The sequence below is a fragment of the Chlorocebus sabaeus genome, chromosome 25 (assembly GCF_047675955.1).
Source record: "Chlorocebus sabaeus isolate Y175 chromosome 25, mChlSab1.0.hap1, whole genome shotgun sequence".
Taxonomy (NCBI): domain Eukaryota; kingdom Metazoa; phylum Chordata; class Mammalia; order Primates; family Cercopithecidae; genus Chlorocebus; species Chlorocebus sabaeus.
In genome coordinates this window covers 84,718,327-84,746,002 of record NC_132928.1, presented here as the reverse complement: position 1 = coordinate 84,746,002, position 27,676 = coordinate 84,718,327, and the positions used below count along the sequence as shown (strand labels likewise).

General features: G+C 41.8%; 1 protein-coding gene across 2 annotated transcripts in view; it reads right to left on the bottom strand.

Annotated features, from left to right (window-relative positions):
* SCCPDH (saccharopine dehydrogenase (putative)) overlaps positions 1-27,676 on the bottom strand; it is a 54,225-nt gene that overhangs the window by 6,447 nt on the left and 20,102 nt on the right. For both annotated transcript variants that reach the window (XM_007990038.3, XM_007990037.3), the window contains 6 exons: positions 26,179-26,308; positions 22,471-22,520; positions 5,864-5,994; positions 5,141-5,258; positions 4,200-4,319; positions 4,041-4,097 (listed from right to left, as the gene is read on the bottom strand). In XM_007990038.3, coding sequence (XP_007988229.1) covers positions 4,041-4,097; positions 4,200-4,319; positions 5,141-5,258; positions 5,864-5,994; positions 22,471-22,520; positions 26,179-26,308 — 606 coding nt within the window. The remainder of the gene's footprint in view (positions 1-4,040; positions 4,098-4,199; positions 4,320-5,140; positions 5,259-5,863; positions 5,995-22,470; positions 22,521-26,178; positions 26,309-27,676) is intronic.

Below are 27,676 nucleotides of genomic sequence, written 5' to 3'. Positions count from 1 at the left end.
AAAGGGCGCATTTCATAAATACGTCATTTCCTCCTGGAACATAGTAAAACCGACTATTCTATTTCAAGGGAGACATTTTCAACAGATGAAAACATTATTTCATCCGCCAGAATATCCTGTCATCATTTAAGTATGGAGCGAAAATTAATTCTTTGAAGCTGTAAGTTTTGAAGACTGATGTGACGCTGGGGGGAAGCGGAGTGGTAAGAAATAGGGAAGAAATAAAGATGAACTGGAAATAGTTTTTATTGGGGGACAGAATATAGAAATCTGGTTTTATATACCTATTTGAGGCGACAAGACAAAAATAACCAGCAAGTAATGGAAATACGGGCCTGGAGTACAGGTATATAATTGTTCCATAATTGTTCCACTTAAAGATGTAAAAATTCGACTCAAAAAATTAAATTCTAGAGGACTTATCCTAGCATGTTTCACAATCACTAAATTTAGGAATGAAGTGATAAAGAATTCAATCATGATCAACACATTTTTATTAAGTATTAACTAAGGGTCAGAGACCATGTTAGGCCCTGAGACATAAACATATGATCACTACCTTTCCTGGAGCTTACAGTTTAATAGGAGGGAAGGGGGAGACAGAGAGAACCAGATTAAAATAACAATATGAGACATAAACTAAAACACACAGGAATAGCTCAGAGGAGGGTGTTACTAATCTACCAGGCAGAGGGCAATGGTTCTGAAGTGTATACACACACACACACACAAAAACACATTTTAATGTCTTTTTTTAAAACCCAAAAAGTAGATGGATTCCAGAAAGGAGAACCCATTATTTAAAAGGAAGAAGGGATGCAGTCGCATAGCCTTTCCAGAACATACAATTCAAGAGGTACAGACGAGGTCAGATACACAGGCCACACTTGTTCCCTCTCCTGCTACGGTGCCCACACTCATGGGTTCTAATCCTCCCTCAGGCTACACACACTATCCAACCCAGCATAGTCTCTGGGTGGCTCACACCAATTAATCTCAAAGTTGGATGAAACATGAAACCGATGTGCTATCCAGAACTAGATCATGAAGGGTCTAGGACGGCCTCACATCTCTGAAGATGGACTTCCGGCCAGTTGTGCTCCAGGGGTGGGTACCAAAACCATTCAAATCTGGAACCTTCTTCCTTCCTCCACAGCAGTGATTCTCAACCCTGGCAGCACACCAGCGTCACTGGGCAGGTTTAGAAAGCCCCAATGCCCAGGGGGCATTCCAGACCAATGAACCAGAGTCTCTGGTCATCTGTTTTGGCTTCTCTTCCACAGTTGGGAACCAATGCTCTATGCTTTCAGGCCCCACTCCAGACCTACTGAATCAGAATGTCCAGAAGCAGGACGACGGCATGTGTAGGTGAAAAAAGCTCCCTAGGTGATTCTTTTTATTATTATTATTATTATTTTGGAGACAGAATCTCACTTTGTCGCCCAGGCTGCAGTGCAGTGGCATGATCTCGGCTCACTGCAAGCTCTACCTCCCGAGTTCAAGCAATTCTCCTGCCTCAGCCTCCTGGGTAGCTGGGACTACAGGTGTGCACCACCACGTCCAGCTAATGTTTGTGTTTTTAGTAGAGACGAGGTTTCATCCGCCCGCCTCAGCCTCCCGAAGTGCTGAGATTACAGGTGTGAGCCCCTGTGCCCGGCCATGGTTCTGATACACGAAATCTCAGTTGAGAATCACTGATAAAGTAGTGGGCCAGGACGGCCATGGTTCTGATACATGAAGTCTCAGTTGAGAATCACTGATAAAGCAGTGGGTCAGGTCGGCCATGATTCTGATACATGAAATCTCAGTTGAGAATCACTGAGAAAGCAGTGGGTCAGGAACATTTTATAAAGAAGGCAATGACAAGGTCAGATTTTCTGTCTTAGAAAGATCTCTTGGACAGCAGTGGGAAGAAAGCAAGCATAGGAAGGCTATGAAAAGTTGAAGCCAGAGACGGAAGCCTGCACTACCAGCCACGAGCCGGAAGCCTGCACTATACACAAAGTAAAACAGCAACCCAAAGAATAACAGAAAATATTTTCTAGTCCTTTTGTTCATTTTTGAATTGTTTGTTTTTTGTTGTTGAGTTCTAGGAGTTCTCTTTATTTTCTGGATATGAATCTTCTGTCAAATATATGATTTGAAAATATTTTCTCCAAAGAAGACATACAAATGGCTAATAATTGCAAATGGAAAGATGTTCAACACTAACAATCATCAGGTAAATGCAAGTCAAAAATACAATGAGATACCACCTCACGGCCATTACAGAAAATAACATGTCAGTGAGGATGCGGAAAAACTGGAACTCTTGTATACTGCTGGTGGGAAGGTAAAACGGTGCAGCAGCTCTGCAGAACAATTTAGTGGTTCCTCAAGAAGTTAAATATATAATTTACATATGGTCTAGCATTCCATTTCTGAGTATATGCCCATAAGAATTTAAAGCAGAATCTTGAAGAGGTTATCTGTACACCCACGTTCGCAGCAGCATAACTGGCAATAGCCAAAAGCTGGAGGCAACCCACGTGTTCATTGATGAATGAATGGATGCACAAAACGTGATCCCAACAGGCAACAGACAATCATTCACCCTTAAAGAGGAAAGAAATTCCAACATATGCTACAATGTGGATGAACCTTGAAGACCTTATGCTAAGTGAAATAAGCCAGTCACAAAAAGACAAAGACTGATTCCACTTACATGAGGCACTTGGAGTCATCAAATTCAGAGAGACAGAAAGTGGAATGTGGTTGCCAGGGGCTGGGGGAAGGGGAAATGAGGAGTTATTGTTTAATGGGTGTAGAGTTTCAGTTTTGCAAGATGAAAAGTGTTCTGGACATGGATGGTGGTGATTGCTGCACAAAAATGTGAATGTACTTAATACCACTCAACATTTTAAAACGGTTAAGATGGTAAATTTTATGTTTTGTGTATTTTATCACAATAAGAAGAAAAAAGAGGCCGGGCGCGGTGGCTCACGCCTGTAATCCCAGCACTCTGGGAGGCTGAGTCGGGTGGATCACAAGGTCAGGAGTTCAAGACCATCCTGGCGAACATGGTGAAACCGTGTCTCTACTAAAAACACAAAAAAATTAGCCGGGCGTGGTGGCGCATTCCTGCACAGTGCTTACGTTAAGTGCACAGGCGGGGGGAATAGCCTTGTACAAGGGAATATGTCATCCAGAGAAGAGCAAAGATGGTCAAGATGGGAACAGTGATGATAGGTCTGAAGGTAGGAATTTGAGGGGATCCAAAATAGTGCTCTCAGTTATTTTAGTGAGGTAGGAGTTGGATAATTTGCATATAGGGAAGACAGCTGCAGTTGGGTAGATTTTGAAAAAAGCCACTGAGAGGAAGTAAGAGGCAGGACTAATGAAAAGGAAAAGAATCAGCAAGTGATGCTAACATTCCACGGAGGAGGAAATGGGAACCTGCTGCTACCATCTGTTCAGCAGTGGGATTTCCCCCGGGGTGCCTGGTGTCAAGGAGATGAAAGCTAATGACCCAAGGCCTGAGCCAGGGTTGGGATCTGTAAGCCAAATGGTAGAAAACGAGGCAGCCCTATTGTTAGGGATACTGGACACACAGAAATTCACTTGATCCACCATCGGAATCCAGGGTGTGTGGAAGAGGAAGTGAAACTGGGGGCAGAGGCAGCACAAAGGAAAAGATAACAGAGGAGAAAAATGGAGGAGGAAAAATATTTGAGATTTCTAGAAGTGAAGAGAACACAATTTCTGGAGTTAAATGGCTGGGTTCTCATCCCAGCTGGGGCATGTACTAGATGGAGAAACTTGGGCAGGTTCCTTAGCCTCTGTGTACCTCAGTTCTCTCATCTGTGAAATGAAGATAATAATAATACCTGCATTCAAGGGTGTTTGAAAAGATTCAATTATCTAATTTACATAAAGCACTTAAAAGAGTGTCTGAAACACAGTGCCCTGTCAAGTGTTAGATGATACTGTCATTGCACCGAGGAAAAGTAAAAACAAAGAAAAATATTATTTTAGTGTCTGCATACAAAAGAAACGATTACCTGTTTTTGTGTTGGGCCTTGTTTTGAAAAATAGCCAAAGGAGAAGAACCATGGGAACTAAAGGAAAAAACAAAAAACAAAAAAACACCTCAGTGATATTTTTTTAAAACCCATGGAAAATACTTCTAATACAAATAATCTAATTTCATAAAATCTTACTTTTATGAGAAGTTGCCTTCCAATTCCAAACCTCACAAAGAATAAAAAGAAAAGTCCTGCAAACATCAGCTTAATAACAGAGGTGATTCCTCCCACAGTTACGTAAGCAGCATACTGAACCTGGATGATGGAGAAGGCAAAGTTAGAACAGTACTCCCTGCATTTTAGACCAAGTAATACAAGAATGTTAGCTACCTGTACCTTTCTCTTCCATCACAAATGTGGACCAAAAGCAGTTTCCACTTTACAAATGCATTATGTTCTGAAACCTTGTTCAGAAACCAGACACTGGGAGCCTATTTTCTGTCTTGTTTGTCAGACCTGGTGAACAGGAAGTGTGACAGTCTACTTTTTAAAGAAAATTGTTTATAAATAGTAATTAGCTTCCCCTACTTGGACACAAAAATCTACATAATCCCTAATGTATCTGAGCTTAGCAATCATACATTACAGAATGCAGAGAATTTCCTAGGAGAAAATGCCCTCCACCTTTTAACTTGAAATATAGTTTCCTCCTGAAGTCTCGGCAATGAAAGCAATTACTTTCCTCACCAAAAGCAGCAGGACGGCACTCCAGGTGCGGCAAGGAGAGAAGGGACAGAAAGGGTTCCAGATATTTCCACAAGCAAAAGAGTTTCTAGCAAGTGAAACGCTAAACAGGGATTCTGGGGTGCTTATGACAGCAGGATTTCCCGTACTGAATTTGCTGCTATTGTGTTACATTAAAAAGATATTCAGCAGCCAGATCTGAAGCAAAAGACAAGGCTATAAAATACAAAATGTTCTACCCTAATGATTCTGTGTATTTCCAGAGGCTGAAGCGTATTATTTAGCTCTTCCTTTTTCTGCCTTATAAACAAAAATATCCCACACTGAATAGATAGGGGAACTGTAACACACACAGAATATTCTTTATTGATAAATAAACCACATATACTTACTGGTGATTCCTCTAAATTTTCATACAAGTAACGTTGAGTCCTCTTTACAACAGACACATCAGATCCCATAAAAGGAATGGAATAACCTTTGAGTTCCCGACAATAAGAAATTGGCCACCTGCAAGACAGGCCTATGAATATTTTGCATTTCCTGCAGTTACAGCTTTGGCTGGTAAATGTCTGAATAAGCAGATCAGTGGCCGGGCGCGGTGGCTCATGCCTGGAATCCCAGCACTTTGGGAGGCCAAGGCAGGAGGATGACTAAGGCCAGGAGTTTGAGACCAGCCTGGGCAACAAAGAGAGACTCTGTCTCAAAAGGAAAAAAAAAAACAACAAAAAAAAACCAGAATGCTCCTTTCAACAGCCCAACCCTAAATTCTTATCTCTGAACTCCTCACATATGTCCTGCAGTATAAAACTAAAGTACATTTTTAAAAAAGAAAAAAAGTTCTCACATAAAATTTAGTTGACAGTTAATTTCTACATTGATAGGGAAAAGTCATAAAATTCACTTATTTCCTAGGATTCAACTGTTTTATTATATATGAAGTACTTAAGCTTATGGTAATGTATTAATTATAACTTATTTATCTGTGAAAACAATTCTGAACTTACTACAAAATAGTCCCCAAGCTTTTCTTAGTAACATACTTTATTAATAGCCAACCCAACAACAATATATTTAGACTAGATATATAAAAAATGGATTTTAAGTAAATATACCTTCTCTTCAATTTTGGACCAATGAGTGGGACGGGTTTCAGATTTGACGCATTTCGTAGTTTTCTCAAATTACTCTGATCTCCAAAACCATAAATTGCTGACTTCCAGGTACCATCATGAATGCTCAACCCCTAATAAAATATTACAAGAGTTAAAGAAACGTGTCTTAAGGGATAGTTACAAACAATATTTCACTTATATTTGGACAAGACATAATCCCTTATTTAATAATCTTGAGGTGAATTTTCATGACCAGCTAGGGAGCAGTCACATTCATTAGCTTGATCATACTCAATATTTACACCAAGAGAAGCCCTTTCTTTCCCCCTCCTATCATTCTTTAAATTCTGTAATAAGTTACTTAGTTTTACTTCACCAATTTTACTCAACTAATTGACCATATTCCTTTAAGATCAGCCACTCTAATCCTTTTCTTTTCTGCCTCATATGATCTGCAGAATAGCCACCCTAATCCTCTCTCGATCCTACACAAACTCCTCGACATTTCCGGATATGTCCGTGTGCACATTTATGCATACATACACTGCGTACTGTGCATCTCTCCATCCTGCTACACCTGGGTCCCTGTCTACCTCCAACACCTCTTACTCCAGCTCCAAGTTATCGATCTGTCTTTCTACAGAAGTCTTGGTAAAATAATCTTTTAAAACATTTAAAGTTCACTAATATGATTTGTATTTTAATTGCTTTCCTCAGCCCCTTGATTTCTTTTTGGTATCATAGCCAGTGCAGAGTCCTTAGTATTTGCTTGATCTTACTCAGACTCTCATTTATTCACTGATTTTTCATCCTTTCATGAGACTTTGGGCTGTCAGTGCCCTCCATTCTACCAATACTCTTTACACCTTCCCCAACCCTTACCCCCAGCGCCACCGAGAAAACAAGTGGCTGAGATGAGACCCCAGGAGAGGACATGACCTCTGAACTTACTATCACAGCGCTGGCCTTTGAGACGGAGTCTCGCTCTTATCGCCCAGGCGGGAGTGCCAATGGCACGATCTCAGCTCATTGCAACCTCCACCTGCTGGGTTCAAGCAATTCTCCTGTCTCAGCCTCCCGAGTAGCTGGGATTACAGGCGCGTGCCACCACGCCCGGCTAATTTTTGTATTTTTAGTAAAGACAGGGTTTCACCATGTTGGCCAGGCTGGTCTTGAACTCCTGATCTCAGGCAAGCCGCCCGCCTCGGCCTCCCAAAGCGCTGGGATTGCAGGCGTGAGCCACCGCACCCAGCCTAGCGCTGACCTTTCTTTCCCAACCTCTAGGTGGGCCTTTTAATTCTCTATTACATGAATAAACTTCATTTATTATATTGATTGTACATCACTGTATTATGTCCTTCCTTCCATGTTGTTTACATTGTTTAGGTGAACAGAGTAATTCAGAAAGATTCAAAACTAATTCCGTCACAACATTTTCAGAGGGATATCCGTGGGGCAGGTATGACGGTACCTTTCATTGTTAATAAACAAACTAAGAGCAACAATAAAACCATTAAAAGATTCAGGTTTTCCTATCTCAGCTTTGATGATACTGAAAAGCAGGGATACCAAATCTAACTTTCATTCTGGTACAGATTTATTTCTTCTATTTTATTAAAACTACAACAGAACTAAGGTCTTAAAGGTTTGATTTGTTGTCTACTCAATCTGAGCCTAGCCAAAAGGGCCTATGTGAATCTCTACAAATGTGAAGATTCCAAACACCAGGAGAAAACAGCTTTTTAAAAATCTAAAAATATTTTCTTATACGACTAAGCCATCAAAAAGGAAAAAATTACATTCAATTAAAAAAAAATTGCCTTTCACAGAAAAATACAGAGATGTACCTACTACAATTTTATTAAATTGTATATTGATATATGTTATGAAGCCAACGTACATGTAAACATCCAGATCAAGAACTACAGGTGGCCAGCAACTAAGACGGCCCTCCTTCCGTCCTGCCTTTACAGTAATCAAGAAAAATTCTTTTCTTTAGAGTTTAATCACCTAAGAATTCATCCCTAAACATTATAATTAGTTTTGCCTGTTTCTAAGCTTTATAGAAATGCAATCAAGCATGATTTATTACTTAGCATTTGGCTTTTTATGTTTGAAATTGTGATGTCAGGATTTATCACGGGTTGTAAGTAACTCCTACACTGCAGCTAGCCTTTTGACTTTCTTACCTGTGTGTTTTGGGAAACATTCTCAATTTTTTTTTATTTTTTTTATTTTTTATTTTTTGAGACGGAGTCTCACTCTGTCACCCAGTCTGGAGTGCGGTGGCCGGATCTCGGCTCACTACAAGCTCCGCCTCCCGGGTTCACGCCATTCTCCTGCCTCCGCCTCCCAAGTAGCTGAGACTACAGGCGCCGGCCACCTCGCCCGGCTAGTTTTTTGTATTTTTTAGTAGAGATGGGGTTTCACCGTGTTGACCAGGATGGTCTCGATCTCCTGACCTTGTGATCCGCCCGCCTCGGCCTCCCAAAGTGCTGGGATTACAGGCTTGAGCCACCATGCCCAGCCAACATTCTCAATTTTAAGAGTACACAAGTATATCACTTTTTCATTACATTTAATGCCTCTTTGTCTTTTTGTAGAAGCCATTCCCAACCGTGAGGGCTTCCATAATCCATCTAAACTTGATTTTTGGACAGGGTGCAAAAGTATGAATCCGATTCCATGTTTTCTCCAAGCAGTCACTCAATTGTCCCAGCATCATCTCCTGAAAAGCCCCCTTCCTGTTCGTGCCATCTTGAAGCCTGGAGGCCTGCTGGGAGGAGGAATTCTAAACGACAAGTATGTCTGGAAAGCTGTGGTCCAAGGCCATTTTTGCTATGAGCGGGATCTCCAGAACCAAAGGGAGGACACAGCTCTTCTTAAAACTGAAGGTATTTATGGCTGAGATAAAATGAGATGTGATTTGGGCAGGAGATGCGCTTATGTGTACAAAGAATAATACTGACTCCTGGCAGCAAACCAGGCAAAACCACAGTAACATGGAGAAAGGGAACGTGTGCCCATGGGCACAGTGGCACAAAGTGTGCCTAATTCCAAAGCAGCTTCCTGCTGAGGCCACTATACATAGCGGCTCTGCGATGCTGTACTCCTCGAGCATCTGATCGAATGAAAAGTAAATCAATACAAATAAAAGTGGATTTGTAAAAAGAAAAGAAACATGATAGGAAAAGCCCCTCTATCATATATCAAGGGTTTCCCCTGACTTAATACCAGGTCTTCATACCCAGGAGTGTCTTTCTGCCATACTCTCTCTCGAGAATATCTTGCCTGTTCTCAGCCCTTTGAGTTTCCACACACATTTTAGAAACAGTTTGTCAAGATGCACATCAAAACAAAACAAACAAAAAAATCCGTTTGTGATTCTGATGGGAACTGTATGAGATTATAAACAAATTTGAAGAAAATTAACAACTACAAAGTGGATTCATATTTTAATCCATGAATACGCTGGATCCTTCAATTTATGTCTTCTTTATGGCCCCTCAATAAACGTTTACAGTTTTCTTCACAGAAATCTTGTACACTTTCTATTACTTACTCTTAGGCACTTGATTTATTTAATGCTATCATAAATGGTCTTTTTTACAAAAATAATCACCTTCTAACTGTAGCTGACATACAGAAATACCGCTGATTTTTATATTAATTTCATATCCAGGAACAATAAAAACTACTGTGGAAATAAATGAAACAGAATAGAAAAATCAACAAAACCAAAAGTTAGTTATTTGAAGAGGTCAACAAAACTGATATATTTTAGCTACACAGACCAAAAAAAAAAAAAAAGAGAGAGAGAGAGAGAGAGAAAGAAAACCCAAACTACTAAAATCAGGAATAAAAGAGGGAACATTATTACCAACATTATCAAAATAAAAAGGAGTATAAAGGAATACTATGAACAAGTGTATGCCAACAAATTAGATAAACTAGGTGAAACGGACACATTCCTGGAAAGACACTGTTACGGGCTGAATTGCACCCCACCCAGAATCAGAAACTGAGACGTTGAAGACCTAACCCCCAGCACCTCAGAATGTGACCTTATTTGGAAAAGAGTTTTACCAGCAGTTCACAAAACTCTTCTATTAATGCTAATGTTATCTGTAAGTTCTTTTTAATTTTCTACATTCACAGTTATATCAGCCATCGAAAATAGTTTTGTTTCTTCCTTTCTGATCTATTTGCAGTTCATTTCTGTTTTCCTGCCTTACTCCCCTGGCTAGGATCTGGCTGAAGTAATGATAATGGGCATTGTGTCTTATTCCTGATGTCAGAGCAAAAGTTTTTAATGTTAAACACTGGGCATCACACTTCTTACAATTTTTGTTTGTTTTAAAGAGATGGGGTCTCTTGCTCTGACATTCAGGGTGGAATATAGTGGTGTGATCATAGCTTACTGCGGCCTTGAACTCCTGGGCTCAAGCTATCCCTGCCTCACCCTCCAAGCAGCTGAGACTACTGGTGCACACGACCACACCCAGGTTGTTACAGCTTTTTTAAAAAAAATCTTCCCTGCTATTGTTAGTTTGCTGTAAAAATTTTAAAAAAAAAAATTTTATTATTATTATACTTTAAGTTCTAGGGTACATGTGTACAACGTACAGGTTTGTTACATATGTATACATTTGCCATGTTGGTGTCCTGCACCCGTTAACTCGTCATTTACATTAGGTATATCTCCTAATGCTATCCCTCCCCCCGGTCCCCTCCTCACAACAGGCCCTGGTGTGTGATGTTCCTCTTCCTGTGTCCAAGTGATCTCATTGTTCAATTCCCACCTATGAGTGAGAACATGCGGTGTTTGGTTTTCTGTTCTTGCGATAGTTTGCTGAGAATGATGGTTTCCAGCTGCATCCATGTCCCTACAAAGGACACAAACTCATCCTTCTTTATGTGCTGTAAATTTAATCATGGATATTACATTTTATCTATCTACTTTTCTCTACTGACATGATCATATGATTTTCTAACTTTAGCCTGTAATGAGGTAAATTATAGATTATACAGTGCCAAACCTTGCATTCCTGCTCTAAAACCAGTTTGGTCAAAATATATTATTCTGTCTATATATATATCGCTATTTTTAATTTACTAAATTTTGTTTAGGATTTTTACGTCTATGTTCCTAGAGACTAGACTGAACTTTTCTATTATGGAATTGCTCTTGCAGGGTTTTGAAATCAAAGTTACGCTAGCCTTGTCCACTGAATTCATTCAACAAACAACTACTGAGATGCTATTATGTGACCAGTACTGTTCTAGGTGTTCAGTGAATTAAATGAGGACGATGCCTCCTTATGCGGTGCTCGCATTTAGAGACAGTGATAAAGCTAACAGAAAAGGTCATATCTAGAATTTAGAAGGTGGGAAGCACCACAGCAGAAGAGAAAAAGGACAGCAGATAACATGAACTGCTAGTGCTAGGCAAGGGAGGTGGTTTGCAATTTTAAATAGGATGGTCAGGGCAGGCTTCAGTTAGGAAAGTGACATTTCAGAAAAGACCTGATGGAGGTGAGGGAGCTAGGCATGCAAATATCTGGGAGAACTGTTTGCAGGCAAAGGAAACCGCCAGTAAAAAAGCCCTAAGGCAGGAGTGTCCAGGTGTGTTCAAGGAGCGGAGCAGAAATCAGTGTCAATGGAGAACAAACGGGCAAAGTGTGGGGGAGAAGGCTGGAGAGGTCACTGGGGCCAGATCGTTCACAACCATTCAAACTACTGTAAGGACCAGGCTTTCTTTCTGAATGCAGCAATTCTGAGCTGAGTGACACGGTCTAGGTTATGTCTGAAAAGGATCACAGTGGCTGGCTGTTATGTTGAGCATAGACTGTAGAATAGGTGGTAGCAAGGGAAGTGGTTAAAAAAAAAAAAAAAAAAAAAAAGGGGGGTTGGATTCTGACATGTCTTAAGGTAGAGTCAACAAATTTCCTGACAGGTTGCCCAGGTCTGGCACTAGACTGCTGTTCTGCAGCTACTCCTTATCCTTTTTCTCTTAAGCTTTTTATTTATACATAAAAACTTGTAGCTGGGAGTGGTGGCACGCACCTGTAATCTTAGCTATTCAGGAGGCTGAGGCAGGAGAATCGCCTGAACCGGGGAGGCAGAGGTTGCAGTGAGCTGAGATCGTGCTACTGCACCCCAGCCAGGGCGACAGAGTAAGACCCCATCTCAAAAAAAAAAAAAAGAAAAGAAAAAAATTGAATCATAGACTGATTCTGATTGCTCTTGTCAAAGGCAAGTATCTTGGGCCCCCAAAATCACTAAGGAAAACTCTAGCTGAAAACTGCTTAGGGCAAACCTGCCTCTCATTCTATTCAACGGCTCACTGAGACAGATGCATATCTGACTGCCTCCTTTGGAAAGGCTAATCAGAAACTGGGAAGAATGTAACCGCTGTGTCTCACCTGTCTGTGACCTGGAAGCTCCGTCCCCACTCCCAGGCTTCCTGCCTTTCTTCAAGCTGTCCCGCCTTTCCAGACCGAACCAATGTACTTCTTACATGTAGTGACTAATGCCTCATGTCTCCCTAAAATACAGAAAACCAAGCTGTGTCCTGACCACCTTGGGCACACGTCATCCCGACTTCCTGAGGCTGTGTCACGGGACGGGTGTGTCCTCAACCTTGGCAAAATCAACTTTTTTTTTTTGAGATGGAGTCTTGCTCTGCCACCCAGGCTGGAGTGCAGTGGTGTGATCTCAGCTCACTGCAGCCTCCGCCTCCTGGGTTCAAGTGATTCTCCTGCCTCAGCCTCCAGACTAGCTGCGATTACAGGCACCTGCCACCACACCCAGCTAATTTTTTGTATTTTTAGTAGAGATGGGGTTCTACCATGTTAGCCATGTAGGATATAATAAATTCCTCTTCAAAGGTTTCAGCCTGTAAATTGTTAAGTACAATGAGTTCTGAGATCCTCTCCAAGAACCAATGTATCAGTATGTTCCACTCCCGTTCTTTGTTCTTTATTTTAAAAGTTTAACTTCCTCGTTCTTTATGTCTCCTTGCCCCTAGTTTCAGTAAACAACCCCCACTTAGCCTCTAGCACCTGCTGGGACTTTAGTCACTCCTGGTCACCTGCTTTGACCTTAGTCACCCTTGGTCACCTGCCCTGACTTCAGTCATCCTTGGTCACCTGCTCTTAGTCATCCGAGTCACGTGTTCTGTAACCATTCTTCCTGCCAAGCTACTCACCCCGTCACTCTGGCTTGTACCCCTGCTCTCTTTAAAATAGTCAACCGGATTTAGCTTAGACTGTGTGGTCCAACCCTAGCCAACAAGGGTAGGGGCCCTGTGTCAGGGATAAGAATCCCTTCTCCTCCCTTGTTCAGTTGTGCTCTCACCATTGTTCCATCCACGAGACACACCCTTCTACAGAAGTAAAGTGGCCTTAAGGGAGGAGACCACCCCTCAGTCTGTCTTATGCCCAATTACTGCCTCCAAAGAAAGAAGTAAAAACTAAAAGGCAGAAATGAAATCCACAAGCAGACGCCACAAGCCCGGCGCCACACCCTGGCCTGGTAGTTAAAGATCGTCCCCTGACCTAATTGGTTATTTGCATTAAAAAAGCACTGGGAAGATCCCTGTCCTGTTCTGTTCTGTTCTAATAACTGGTACATGCAGCCCCCAGTCACGTACCCCCTGCTTGGTCAATTGATCACGACCCTCTCACGCGGACCCCCTCAGAGTTGTGAGCCCTTAAAAGGGACAGGAATTGCTCACTCGGGGAGCTCAGGTGTTGGAGACGTGAGTCCTGCCGAAGCTCCCGGCCGAATAAAGCCCTTCCTTCTTTAACTCGGGGTCTGAGGGGTTTTGTCTGCGGGTTGTCCTGCTAGGGCCTTGCTAAGAAAATTTATGTTCGAGTGCTATTTCTTTTGCGGCACCAAAAATTTATTTCTAACAAGCCTGGGAGCCCGCCCGGGATTCCCATTCTCCTCTGGGGAAGGGTCTGGTCCTCCCCAGGGAGGAGGCGCGCCCCGCTGCCTTGTTGCAGTGGCCTCAGGGGTAAGGAATCAACACCCACCGGGTGTGACAAATAAACCCGGACTCTCAGCAACGCGGAAAGGAGCTGGCCGGCGACCTGGGGAAAGGGATCCTCACATACCGCAGCGACAAGGTAACTCTGTGCACAGGCCAAGGGAAGAAACGTCACGGGAGCGGCAAATTATTTCCTGCGTGGTTGGGGTATTCTGGGGGGCTGGGAGTGTGTGTGAATGCACGGAGCCTCCAGCAGGCGGGGCTAAAGGACAGGCGAGACATCTCTAATACGAGAGATCGCGCCCAACCAGGACCCAGTGTGGGAAATGCCCCGAGCGAGGCAGGGAGCAAGAAGGATAAAGATGGTAACAAGCATATTCCCCTTGAGAGCCCCCAGGTCTCGCGTTAAAATACTAGAAGGATAATGGGAGGACCAAAAACAAGAAAATGCAGCTGCTGCCCCAGACCCTTCTCCCGTCCCCACTGTCCCCTCCTTATAACCCTGCCTCTTGGGAACATCCCAAGCGCCACTCACTACAGTGCTCTTCCCTGAAAGGGCTTCAGCGCGAGATAGAGCAATGCAAAAAGGTTCTTCAGAACTTCCCTTTCCCCTCTTCTCAGGGGAAGAAAGGGCCATGATCTGTAGAGCTGCTATGGAGCCTTGGAACGTGAACACCCTCCTGGCCAAAACGTTCCTACAGCGGATCAAAACTTTCCCGCCCAGAACCTCAGGTGGGACAATGACAACGCAGCCCATCAAGAAAATATGCAGGACCTTAGGGAATCGATAATAAAGGGGATCAAAGAATCAGTATCCCAGAATCGTACCTGGACATTTTATATACAGCAAGGGAAAGAGGAAGAGCCTGTAACATTTTTTAGATTAAAGGAACAAATGAGAAAATATGCTGGTCTAGGTCTTGAGGATCCTCTTGGGCAGGGAATGTTAAAACTTCATTTTGTCACCAACAGTTGGCCAGATATTAATGAGAAATTACAAAAGACAGAGAACTGGAAAGATAAACCTATAGAAGAGCTTCTAAGAGAAGCCCAAAAAGCATATGTAAGAAGAAATGAAGAAAAAAGCAGAAAGCAAAACTTCTGCCGTCTACCATACAACAAAGTACCCAGAACCCGTAAAGAACCCAGACTCCCGCTCTCCAGGCAATATAAAGAGTACAAAAGAGTAAAGCCAGGAGACTCAAAGGCAGAGAAAACAAATCTTAGAGGAGAAAGACTGACAGAAGGAACAGAAGGAGTCAAAGAGAGAAACAGAGAGACAGAGTCAAAGAGAAAGAGAGAGACAGAGAGAGAAAGAGACAGGCAAAGGAGTCAAAGAGAGAGAAACAGTCAAAGAGAGAGAGAGAGACAGAGAGGGAGAGGCAAAGGGAGAGAAAGACGACCAATGTTTCAAATTAAAAATAGGTCACTTCAAAAGAGAATGTCCCAAATGGGAAAAAGAACAAGAGTCATATATAAAAGCAAATCAGCTCATATTAAATTTCTGTTAATTCCAGAGGCAGGAACAAACCTATCAGAGAGAGATTTAATGCTAAAATTTGGCTTAGGCCTCTATATCGATCAGGGAAAATTCCTCCCCTCCCTATACTTGTTCCCCACTGCAGACAAAAAGCACATTCATCCCGAAGTATGGTCAAAAGACGGAAATGGAGGAAAGTTACAGATTCCTCCGATTCGTATTAAATTAAAAAAATTAAAAACCTCTGGGGAAGTAGAAAAGAGAAAGCAATACCCTATTCCTTTAAAAGCAAGGGTAGATTTAAAACCTATAATTGATAATTGAAGGTCTTCTCCGTGATGGGCTTCTTAAACCCTGTATGTCTCCCTGTAACACTCCAATTCTGCCTCTAAAGAAGCCAGATGGGTCATACTGCTTAGTGCAAGAACTTAGAGCTATTAATCAGCCAAACGGGCTACCGTTTCTTAGCTCTACAACTGGCCTGCTTTGCAGCTAGGTAAAACCTAGGACACATGCAGTTAAATGCTAGAAAAAGTCAGACCTTATCTGCACGTCTGTCTAGGTCCTAGGCTCTACACCTGGCACTAATTAAAATCCCAAACTTACAAGGTTTTCAACAAAAGTAAAGTTTGCTAAAAGTTAACAGTGTAACATGTACTATCCTGACTTCTAATCTTGTGGCCTTATGTAGTCTAGTCCACAGACATGAAGGAAGTTTGCTTTGGAAAAGAATGGTTATCATCTTTGACATTAAAAAAAAAAAGGAGAATTGGCCAGGCATGGTGGCTCACACCTGTAATCCCAGCACTTTGGGAGGCCGAGGTGGGCGGACCACGAGGTCAGGAGATCGAGACCATCCTGGCTAACACAGTGAAACCCCGTCTCTACTAAAAATACAAACAATTAGCTGGGTGTGGTGGCAGCGCCTGTAGTGCCAGCTACTTGGGAGGCTGAGGCAGGAGAATGGCGTGAACCTGGGAGGCGGAGCTTGCAGTGAGCCAAGATCACGCCACTGTACTCCAGCCTGGGCGACAGAGCAAGACTCCATCTAAAAAAAAAAAAAAGGAGAATTTATGTAAAAAGAATCTTATAGGGTAAATTCTTGTTCTAAGGTAAATCAACTGGTTGTTTAAAGAAAGGGATATTTACAACAAGTCAGAAAGTTAAGGCATGTCAAAGATTGTCTGTGAAAGTCATGAAAAATGTTATAAAAGGGAATTTATGCAAGAAATGTTGTATAATTTAAAAGTAATTAGGCCTCCTGAATGTAAAACTATTGAAGAAACAGTTTATGTGCAAGGTGTATAAGGAAAGTAAAATATACTTTTGGTAAAAGGATTACAAACAGGCATAAGAATGTGGATTTTTACCTACATTAAAACGTTAAAAAATGGTTTTGAAGGTTTAAGCAAGTTTTGAAATGTTAATTATAAAGGAAATTCTGTGTGTCAACATATTGGCTAAAGTTTCTATAAACTGGACTTTAAAATAAAAGCACAATGGGTTTTTCTTAAAGTACTAACCTGTTCTTTAACTAAAATTATAAAGGGTTAAAAAGAGTCTATAAAAATCTTAACTTATGGTCAGACATTACAATTGGATAAATACGTCTAAAAGGTTTTATTAAAATTGAGTTTAACATTAATAGCACACTAATATAAAGGTGAAAGATAGCTGATCTGGTATAAAATCATACAGGAAGCACTGTCAAATATAAAATGGTGTTTGGCTTTCTGTGGTCTAAAAACTAATAAAAATAGGTGCTAAAGAGAATTCAGAAGGAAATTGGATATTGCCAGAGCAGAGAGAAATGTTATCCAAACCCCTTATGAGAGAAATCTTGCTCCAGCTGTACCGAGGGACCCACTGGGGGCCCCAAGCCCTGTGTGGCGCAGTCCTCGGAGTTTATGGGTGCATAGGAATTTATAACCTAGCCAAATGGGTTACAGACAATTGCTCAGTATGTAAGAAAACCAATCAACAAACTATAAAAGGATTACACCTTGGGGGAAGGAGCCCAGGCTTAAGGCCATTCCAAAGTATCCAGATTCATTACATAGAGATGCCTCCAATTGGTGGTCTAAAGTATCTATTAGTAATAGTAGATCACCTTACTCATTGGGTAGAAACTACTCCCTTTTCAAGTACAACTGCTAGAAATGCAGTCAAGGCATTAGCTGAAAATCTTATACCCAGGTTTAGATTAACAGAAAGCATTGATTCAGATAATAGGACTCATTTCACTGTACATGTCCTGAAGAAATTAGCCCAGGTACTGGAGTAATTTCGTGGGAATATCATACTCCCTGGCACCCACCTTCATCAGGAAGAGTGGAAAGAAAAAAACCAAACTCTAAAAAAAGCCACCTAACCAAATTAGTCTTAGAGACTCGGGTGCCATGGACTAGCTGCCTTCCCACTGCCCTGCTGAGAATCCGAACTGCCCCCGGGAAAGATGTTGGCTTATCCCCTTATGAAGTGCTGTATAGCTTGCCCTGTTTGCCCTCCACTGCTGACATGCCCACGATCAAAATAAAAGATCAGTTCCTCAGAAATTATATATTTGGTTTATCTTCCACTTTCTCTTCCCTCAGAACTACAGGTCTTTTAGCACAGGTACCACCCCTAGAGTTTCCAGTACACCATCAGTATGAGGACCATGTCCTCGTCAAAAGCTGAAGGAAGGAAAACTTGAACCAGCTTGGGAAGGACCCTACCTAGTGCTTCTCACCACGGAGACCGCGGTTCGAACAGCAGAAAGAGAACTCATCACACCTGGGTCAAAGGAGCACCACCCCCTCCCGAATCATGGACAGCTATTCCAGGGCCAACTCCAACCAAGCGAAAGCGAAAGCGAAAACGGGTTTGAACCTCTTACGTTGCATCTCTTTCTTCTCCCCTTCTACTGCTAGTCCTCTCGTTATTAGTGTGACCAGGTCAAGTTCACCCCAGACCATTAATTTTGATGCTTGCCTTCTGATGCCCTGTGAAGATGTGTCAAACCAGAGGCAACTCTCCACTTCAGAAAAGTATCTTTATCCTTCCTAGCTCTCCTCAGACTGGAAATCTGTTAACTGAGATCAGTTAGTTTGGGCGGGCGTTGACGAAGAGTCCAGTATGAACTGGGAATCTTGTCCTCCTAGAGCAGAGCTTCTCTGCCGAAATGCGTGCAATGCGCTATAAAAGACCAAAGAGCAAGGATGGACGGCCCCAACTAGTACTTGCAGTTTCTTAAAACCATATATTCATTTTACTGAAGGAGTCTCCCCTCCCCATTGTTAGCTAAGTCAACGTAATCCAGTACAGATTACCACCTCTGCTCCCCAGAGTTCATTGGCCATTTCTATGGTGTAGGAGCAGAAGTCTAGGGAAGGACCCCATAGGATCCTTCGAAATGAGCTTCATTGCCTCCTCACATCCTGCACCCCCTTCTCCCTCTCCTAAATTCTCTGCTAACCAAACCTTCTCTCATTATATACCCAGCGATAAAACCTCAGTAGCTGTCGTAGAGGTTAAAGATTTAAAACCAACTATAGCAATTGAAACAGGGTATCTGGACGCAAATGCTTGGCTGGAATGGATTAAATATTCTGTTTGCATGCTAAAAAAAAAAAAAAAAGTAACTGTTATGCTTGTGCAACAGTCAGGCTAGATACCCAAATTGTCCCCTTTCCACTTGGGTGGTCCTCTCACAAGATGGCGTGAGCTGTACAGCAGCTCTCTTCCAGAACCCCACAGCCCGAGGCGGTGAGCCATGCAAGACTCTTTCATTGCTGTTCCCTGAGGTCAAGAGCCCTGTGGGCAGCCCCCGAGGGCCATCTGGCCTCCAGCCCCTGATATTAACTTCACCTCGTGCCTTTCACGGCAGAGGGAAAAGTTAGCATTCCCTGGAGACTTCAGGGGGTTCAGCGAAACCAAGACTCTTCAAGAGCTTGCCAACCAGTCTGCCCTTGTTCATCCCCGAGCAGGTGTGTGGCAGTACCGCGGGGGATACTGCTGGGTACTCTGCAAGTCATTAGAGCAGCACTTGTGCTCTAGTCCAACTGGCCATCCCTTTCACCCTAGAATTCCGTCAACACGATCAAAAAGAAAATCATGAAAGAAGTGCCCCACATGGGTCCTTTGACCCCCATGTTTTATATAAATGCTATTGGAGTTCCATGAGGAAAACCAGATGAATTTAAAGCCTGAGATCAAATAGCTGCAGGATTTAAGTCAATATTTTCATGGGTGACAACTAATAAAAACGAAGACTGGATAAATTACATCTATTATAATCAGCAGTAGTTTATTAATTACACCAGGGATACTGTCAAAGGGACAGCAGAACACTTGGGGCCCACTAGCCAGATGGCCTGGGAAAACAGAATGGCCCTAGATATGATAGTAGCCGAAAAAGGCGGTGTTTGTTACGATAAAACTCAGTGTTGTACCTTTGTCCCAAACAACACTGCCCCCACTGGGAGCATAACGAGGGCCTCTGCTGCCCAGGCAAGGGTGCAGTGGCGTCATCTCGGCTCACTGCAACCTCTGCCTCCCAGGTTCAAGCAATTCTCCTGTCTCCATAACCTGAGTAGCTGGGATGACAAGCATGCGCCACCAGGCCTGGCTAATTTTTCTATTTTTAGTAGAGACGGGGTTTCACCACGTTGGCCAGGCTGGTCTCAAACTCCTGACCTCAAGTGATCCACCTGCCTCGGCCTCCCAAAGTGCTGGGATTACAGGCGTGAGCCACTGCGCCTAGCCATTTATTTTTATTCTTATAAGGGAGGAGAACACCCCTAATATTGTCTTATGCCAAATTTCTGCCTCCAAAGAAAGAAGTAGTAAAAACTAAAAGGCAGAAATGAAATCCACAGGCAGACAGCCCGGGCGGCGCCCTGGGCCTGGTTAAAGATCGACCCCTGACCTAACCGGTTATGTTATCTATAGATTCCAGACGTTGTATGGACAAGCGTTGTGAAAATCTCTGTCCTATTCTGTTCTGTTCTGATTACCAGTGCAGCAGCCCCCAGTCACGTACCCCCTGCTCGCTCAATCCATCACGACCCTCTCACGCGGACCCCCTTAGAGTTGTGAGCCCTTAAAAGGGACAATAATTGCTCACTCGGGGAGCTCGGTTGTTGGAGATGTGAGTGTGAGTCTTGCCAAAGCTCCCGGCCAAATAAAGCCCTTCCTTCTTTTTTCTTTTCTTTTTTTGAGATGGAGTCTTGCTCTGTCGCCCAGGCTGGAGTGCAGTGGCACAATCTAAGCTCACTGCAAGCTCCGCCTCCTGGGTTCAAGCAATTCTCCTGCCTCAGCCTCCCGAGTAGTTGGGACTACAGGCTCCCACCACCTCGCCCAGCTAATTTTTTGTAATTTTAGTAGAGACGGGGTTTCACCGTGTTAGCCAGGATGGTCTCGACCTCCTGACCTTATGATCCACCCGCCTCAGCCTCCCAAAGTCCTGGGATTATAGTTGTGAGCCAGCACGCCCAGCCAGCCCTTCCTTCTTTAACTTGGTGTCTGAGGGGTTTTATCTGCGGCTTGTCCTGCTACACTTATACTCTACTAAAGAGTCTGTGTAACCACAAATGTTAGCATATTTTACATAGCTCTTTGTTAATCTGAACCCACAATCTAGACGAAGACAGTCATTCCTCTTATTAAACACATTCCGCACCACCCCACCTTTGTCTTTGATTCACTATTTCCTCTTCCTTCACATCTCCACAGCACCAGCCCTTGAAATTCAGTCTATATCCCAGCTTCTCCAGAAAGTTCTTGATCTCTGGACTCTTAGATGTATTCTCCATACTCAGAATCCTACAGTATTTCATCTGATCTCTTCAGTAACAAACATTTTTTTCTTTCCTGCCAAACTAAATTATTACACTTTAAAGGCAGGGTTTGTATCTTATTCATTTACATGCCATTTTCTCTTGCACAGTTACTGTATGCATTTGCACTACTATACAATATTTGTTGAATGAATATAATTTAGAACGAATACTTTGGAAGCCACAGTACAGACCTAGAAGTGGGTTAGGCACTATCGGCAATAAAATCTTGTCATAAAACATGGTCCTTTCCCAGAAATGCAACTGTCTTATGTTCCCGACGTCAATGTCTTCTGTTACCAAATACACTGTAAATTCAGTAAGACTAGATTTACCTCATATACCTCTTTTCGGTCATGACAGTACCTAAGTTACGTGCAGGATAAAAACTATGCTGACTTGCACTAAGGTGAAAATTTTTCTGGCCAACAACATTTACTGTGCACCAATGATAAAGGCTTTAGTGTTGAGATCATGATAATTCATTCTAATACAATGAACACTGCAGTTGTTTTTAGAAGAAATTATATTTTAGGGGCTGGGCGCAGTGGCTCATGCCTGTAATCCCAGCACTTTGGGAGGCCAGGGTGGGCAGATCACTTGAGGCCAGGAGTTCTAGACCAGCCTGGCCAACATAGCAAAATACCAACTCTAATGAAAAAGAAAAAAAACAAAAATTAGCCAGGTGTGACGGCACATGCCTGTAATCCCACGTACTCAGGTGGCTGAGGCAGGAAAATCACTTAAATCTGGGAGGCAGAGATTGAGTGAGCCAAGATCACACCACTGCACTCCAGTCTGGGCAACAGAGTGAGACTCTGTCTCAAAAAAATAAAATAGAATAGCAGGGCACGGTGGTTCACGCCTGTAATCCCAGCACTTTGGGAGGCTGAGGTAGGCGGATCACCTAAGGTCAAGAGTTCCAGACCAGCCTGACCAAAACCCGTCTCTACCAAAAATACAAAAAAATTAGCCAGGCATGGTGGTGTGCGCCTATAAGGCTGAGGCAGGAGAATCACTTGAACTCAGGAGGCAGAGGTCGCGGTGAGCTGAGATCGCGCCATTGCACTCCAGCCTGGGTGACAAGAGCGTAACTCCATCTCAAAAATAAATAAATAAAATAAAAAGAAAATAATGTATATTTCAAGTCAAAGTAATCTTGGTATCTTTTAAAAAATTAAACATGGTGACTTTCACACATTAAAAATTACACATACATAAAAAGTTAGTCTAAATATGTTTTAAGACGCACGTGTCATTTCCAAAATATTTTTAATATTAACATGAAACAACACAAGACAAACAGAAAACCAACCTCAGGGCCTGAATGTATAGTCAGGAAACTTTCCACAGCAGTCAAAGTACCTAAAAGAGCAGGAGAATGGTAAAAAGCAAAATAAAATCTAAATTATTTAGGACAAGTAATAATAAACAATGCCTATTCACTTAGAGACTAGCTTTTCTAAGCCTACAGTTGACATAGAAAATCTGTACAGATAACAGTTTTATTATGTTTTTATACACAGACTTAAGAAGTAGCTATGGCCAGGTAAACCATCAGAAAGAGTAGACTAGCATAAACTCTATTCGCTAGTACTGACAAAATCTTTTCTAGTATTTAAAAACTGATGACAGTAAGAATCTCCCCCAATAAGGCAACAATTGAGCTCACTCGAATGCTGGTGGCACAGGCCTATAATCCCAGCATTTCAGGAGGTCAAGGCAGGAGGTCACTTTCTTTCTTTCTTTCTCTTCTTTTTTTTTTTTTTTGAGACGGAGTCTGTCACCCAGGCTGAAGTGCAGTGCAGTGGCGCGATCTCGGCTCACTGCAAACTCTGCCTCCTGGGTTCAGGCTATTCTCCTGCCTCAGCCCCCTGAGTAGCTGGGATTACATTTTTAGTAGAGACAGGGTTTCACCATATTGGCCAGGCTGGTCTCGATTTCCGGACCTTGTGATCTGCTCACCTTGGCTTCCCAAAGTGCTGGGATTTCTGGCCCCCAACTTTTTTAGAAAAATTAGCCAGCCGCAGTGGCATGTATCTGTAGTCCTAGGGACTACTACTACTACTACCGTACTAGGGAGGCTGGGGTAAGAGGACTGCTTGAGCCCCAAGGCTGCAGTGAGCTATGATCGCGCCACTGCACTCCAGCCTAGCCTAGGCAACAGAACAAGAGCTTGTCAAAAAAAAAAAGAAAGAAGAAGAAAGAAGTTAGATCCATGGGAATTATTCTGCTTTAAAATATGACAGCTTTCAAGAGGCTTATTAACAGTGGGTTACAATGAATGTACACAAAAACTATCAAAACACCCTTTGTGATAGCTTATAAAACACTAAGACTACTAAAATGAAATAAAAATAAGTATAAAATAAAAATTGGAAACCAAGCCAGGAAAAAGCAGACATCAAGTATTATTAACCATGAAGACTAATATGCAGGCATAGTGGTTAAGCATTTACTTAATTATTGAGTTTCTCAAGAACAATGAGGCAAAAGAAAAATATAATGGCTGGTTAATTCTCAAAATCTGATAAATGAAATATATTCATTCCTTAAGTGACAATGTTCCTGCTTTTAATTCTAAGAGAAAATTAAAACATGGGGCCTTACAAAGTTGACACCAAGCAAAATAATAAATAACCACATAATCAACAAAGCTGTTACAGCAGAAGAGAACTACAGCCAGGTAAATGTCATTAGTCTGGCCACAGACAAAAATAAAAAACAGATCATTCAAATATAACTCACTAGAGGCGATTCTGATGGTTACTAAAAGAATGTGGCCTGGGTATGTGGCTCTGTGATCTAACCCCATCCACAGAAAGAACACAGAACACCTAAAGCAGTAATCTAATGAAAGTGGACCACCCGCATCAACGATCAGCTGGGGTCCTCGCTAAAACGCTGACTTCTAGCGTTCAGTATCCAAAAAAAATGTTTACACAAACCTTAAACTAATATTTCTCCCTTACGAAGGAAAAAGTCTTATTCAAATAAAAGCAGAGAACAACCTCAAGAAACAGGATTATCGTGAAAAAAACTAAACTTCACAGACTTTAAAGAATTATTTTAATAAATGGAAACATATTAGGTCTAAGGATTGGAACAATGAATATTTTGAAGATGTTCAATTCACATTTCCCTTTTTAATTGGAATGGTTCTAGTGTTTAACTATTACGTATGATACAGGCTACTGCCTTCTGACATTCATTCATTCATTCATTTATTTATTTGAGACGGAGTCTTGCTCTGTCGCCCAGGTTGGAGTACAGTGGCGTGATCTTGGCTCACTGCAACCTCCGCCTCCCGGGTTCAAGCGATTCTCCTGCCTCAGCCTCCCGAGTAGCTGGGACTACAGGCACCCGCCATCACGTCCTGCTAATTTTTTTTTTTTTTTTGCATTTTTAGTAGAGACAGTATTTCACCACATTGGCCAGGCTGGTGATCCAACCGCCTTGGCCTCCCAAAGTGCTGGGATTACAGGCGTGAGCCACCACGCCCAGCCCTGAAATTTATTATGTAAGAAACTATTCTATTCCTAAAAATGTAAAATCACTAAATGGTGTGAATTCTCAATTTTCAAATCATTTTTTGAGATGGGCACATAGCTGCTCACCTCTGATATGATTATATAACTTCCTAATGCTAAACCTTGGTCTCAATATATTGTTCTTCTAAAATGCCACTGGATGAGCTGGGCATGGTGCCTCACGTCTGTAAATCCCAGCACTCTGCCAGGCCAAGGTGGGAGGATCACCTGAGGCCAGGAGTTCAAGACCAGCTTGGGCAACATAGTGAGACCCCATCTCTACAAAAATTTTATAAAATTAGTTGGGTATGGTGGCATAAGCCTGCAGTCCTAGCTACTTAGGAGGTTGTGGAGGGAGCACTGCCTGAGTCCAGGCGTTCGTTGCAGTGAGCTGTGGCACAGCAAGATCCTGTCTCTTAAAAAACTTTTTAAATGACACTGGATTTATTAAAATTTTACATAGTATTTTCTTTTTACTTCTAATTTCACAAGCAAGCAAGATCTGTAGTTTGTGTGTGTGTGCTATCTTTGTTGGACTTTGGTTTCACAGTTATGCTTTTTAATATACGCTGGAACATTTTCCAATTTTTTAAGTCTAGAACACTTTATATGGCACTGAAGTTACCTGTTTCAGGTTTGTTTTTTGTTTTGTTGTTGTTGTTGTTTTGTTTTGTTTTGTTTTTTGCTTTTTTTCTAAGAGACAAGGTCTCACTCTGTAACCCAGGCTAGAGTGCGGTGGTGCAATCACAGCTTACTATAGCCTCAAACTCCTGGGCTCAAGTGATCCTCCTACCTTAGCCTCCTGAGGAGCTAGGACTGACTACAGGTGTGCACCACCACATCTGGCTAACTTTTTATTTTATGTTTTAGAGACAAGTCTTGCTATGTTGCCCAGGCTGGTCCTGAACTCTTGGCCTCAAGAGATCCTGCTGCCTCAACCTCCCGAGTAGCTAAGACTTGGGAGCAAGCCACCACAGCCTGCTCAGGGAATTTTCTAAACCAGACACTCTTAAATATGCAAAACATTAGTAACTTCAAATGTTTTATTGTAACATTCATTATTTTATCCATTATTAAATAACTGTCTCCAATTCTGTGTTCAATACTTTCTAGCTTTGATGGTTAAAAATTTAAAACCTTTTTAAACTATAATATACAAATTATGCTTTAAAATGTGCTGATTCCTAAACAAAGCAAGCTTGAATTTATAATGGTTGCCAAAGGTGTTTTCCAGAAATTTGACAGCTCAAACCAAACTATACTGAGACAATAATATATCACTGTAAAATACAGTATTATCCATGTCTCAACAATAGTCTCAATAGCATTTTATTAAAAGTGCAGCTATATTAAAAACAAAACGTGTGTTTTAATATTACCCATTTATGGCTATGTTTCTTTTCTCAACTAGATTTTAGTTCACCACAGTTACAAACATGAAGCGCTTGCACCGTACTGTTAAGTTCCATGATTGCTTATTGATCAATAATTACCATTCATTTTATTTCTGGTATATATGACTCCCAGATCTGCCGGAATGGAGTCAAAGCCACTGCTTCCAATGATATAAACCCCTTTGTCTGCAGCTTTCTCATGATACTTCAATTGCATTAGTTCCAGAAACTAAAAAATCCAGGATAAGAATTTTAATTAGAGTTATGCAGAAAGACATAGACCAGTATTAAATAATTTATCTTTAAAAACAAAGCAATCAAACTTTGAAAATGCTAACCAGTGTGCCTCTGCAGCAAAATATTAACTGTCACAATATTTTTTCACTTATTCAGCAAATACAGCATCTACTGTGTACCAGATGGCATGGAAGATATGCTCACCTGACTTGATGACACTTAGTATTTTTAGAATGACTTTTAAATATAAAAGTAATGCCTATTATAAAAAATTAAATAAAACATAAAAAATAGAAAGTAAAAACAAATTACCCCAAACAGTATTACCCAGATGAACACTGTCACAGACACAGAGCTCTGCACACGCACAGACAGCAGGAAAGGAGATGACAGCAGAGGGCACAGGGAAATAACGTCCGCTCTGCTCTTCCGCCTGTTTTTAGAAATTACTTTTTAAAAACAATGTAAGATTTACAGAAAAATGGAATAGGAGAGAGTTCCCAAGTACCCTGCAGCCCAGTTTTCTCTATTTTTAACATATTTTACATGAACGGTTGTTACAATTAATGAACCAATACTGACATATGATTTAATTCGCTAAAGTTCACAGTTCATTCTGATTCCCTTAGTTTTTACTGAACCCCTTTTCCTGCTCCAGGATCCCATCCAGGATTACAGTCGGTTGTTATGTATCCTTCGGCTTCTTTTGGCTGCGATAGTTTCTCACACTTTCCTTGTCTCTGATAACCTTGATGGTTTTGAGGAGTACTGGTCAGGCATTTTGTAGAGTTCCCCTCTACTGGAATTTGTCTCATGTTTTTCTCATTATTAAACTGGGGTTATGGGTTTTGGAAAGAGACCACAGGGGTAAAGTGCTATTCATTTCATATCATATCATATCATATATCATATCATATCAGGACTACGCACTGTCAACATGATTTACCAGGGTTCATCAGGTTTCTCCATTGTCAATTTATGCTTCCTCTTCCAGAGGGTGACACACATACACAACCACACCTGTTCAGGCACAAACACAGACACAAACACACACCACATGCACACACACTCATTCATGCACGTACACAAACACGAACACAATCACACACACATTTGCTCATGCACACACAAACACACGTTAACAGTCACACTAACACAGTTACACTCACACATACACACAAACACATTAACACAGTCACACACACAGCTGCTTGCACATCAATGTGGAGAAGTTACATAAATTATGTGGAATTCTTCCACACAGAAGATTTGTCTCTTCTCATCCCCTGCCCTTTTTGTTTTGTTTTGTTTTGAGACGGAGTCTCGCACTGTTGCCTGGGCTGGAGTGCAATGGCGTGAT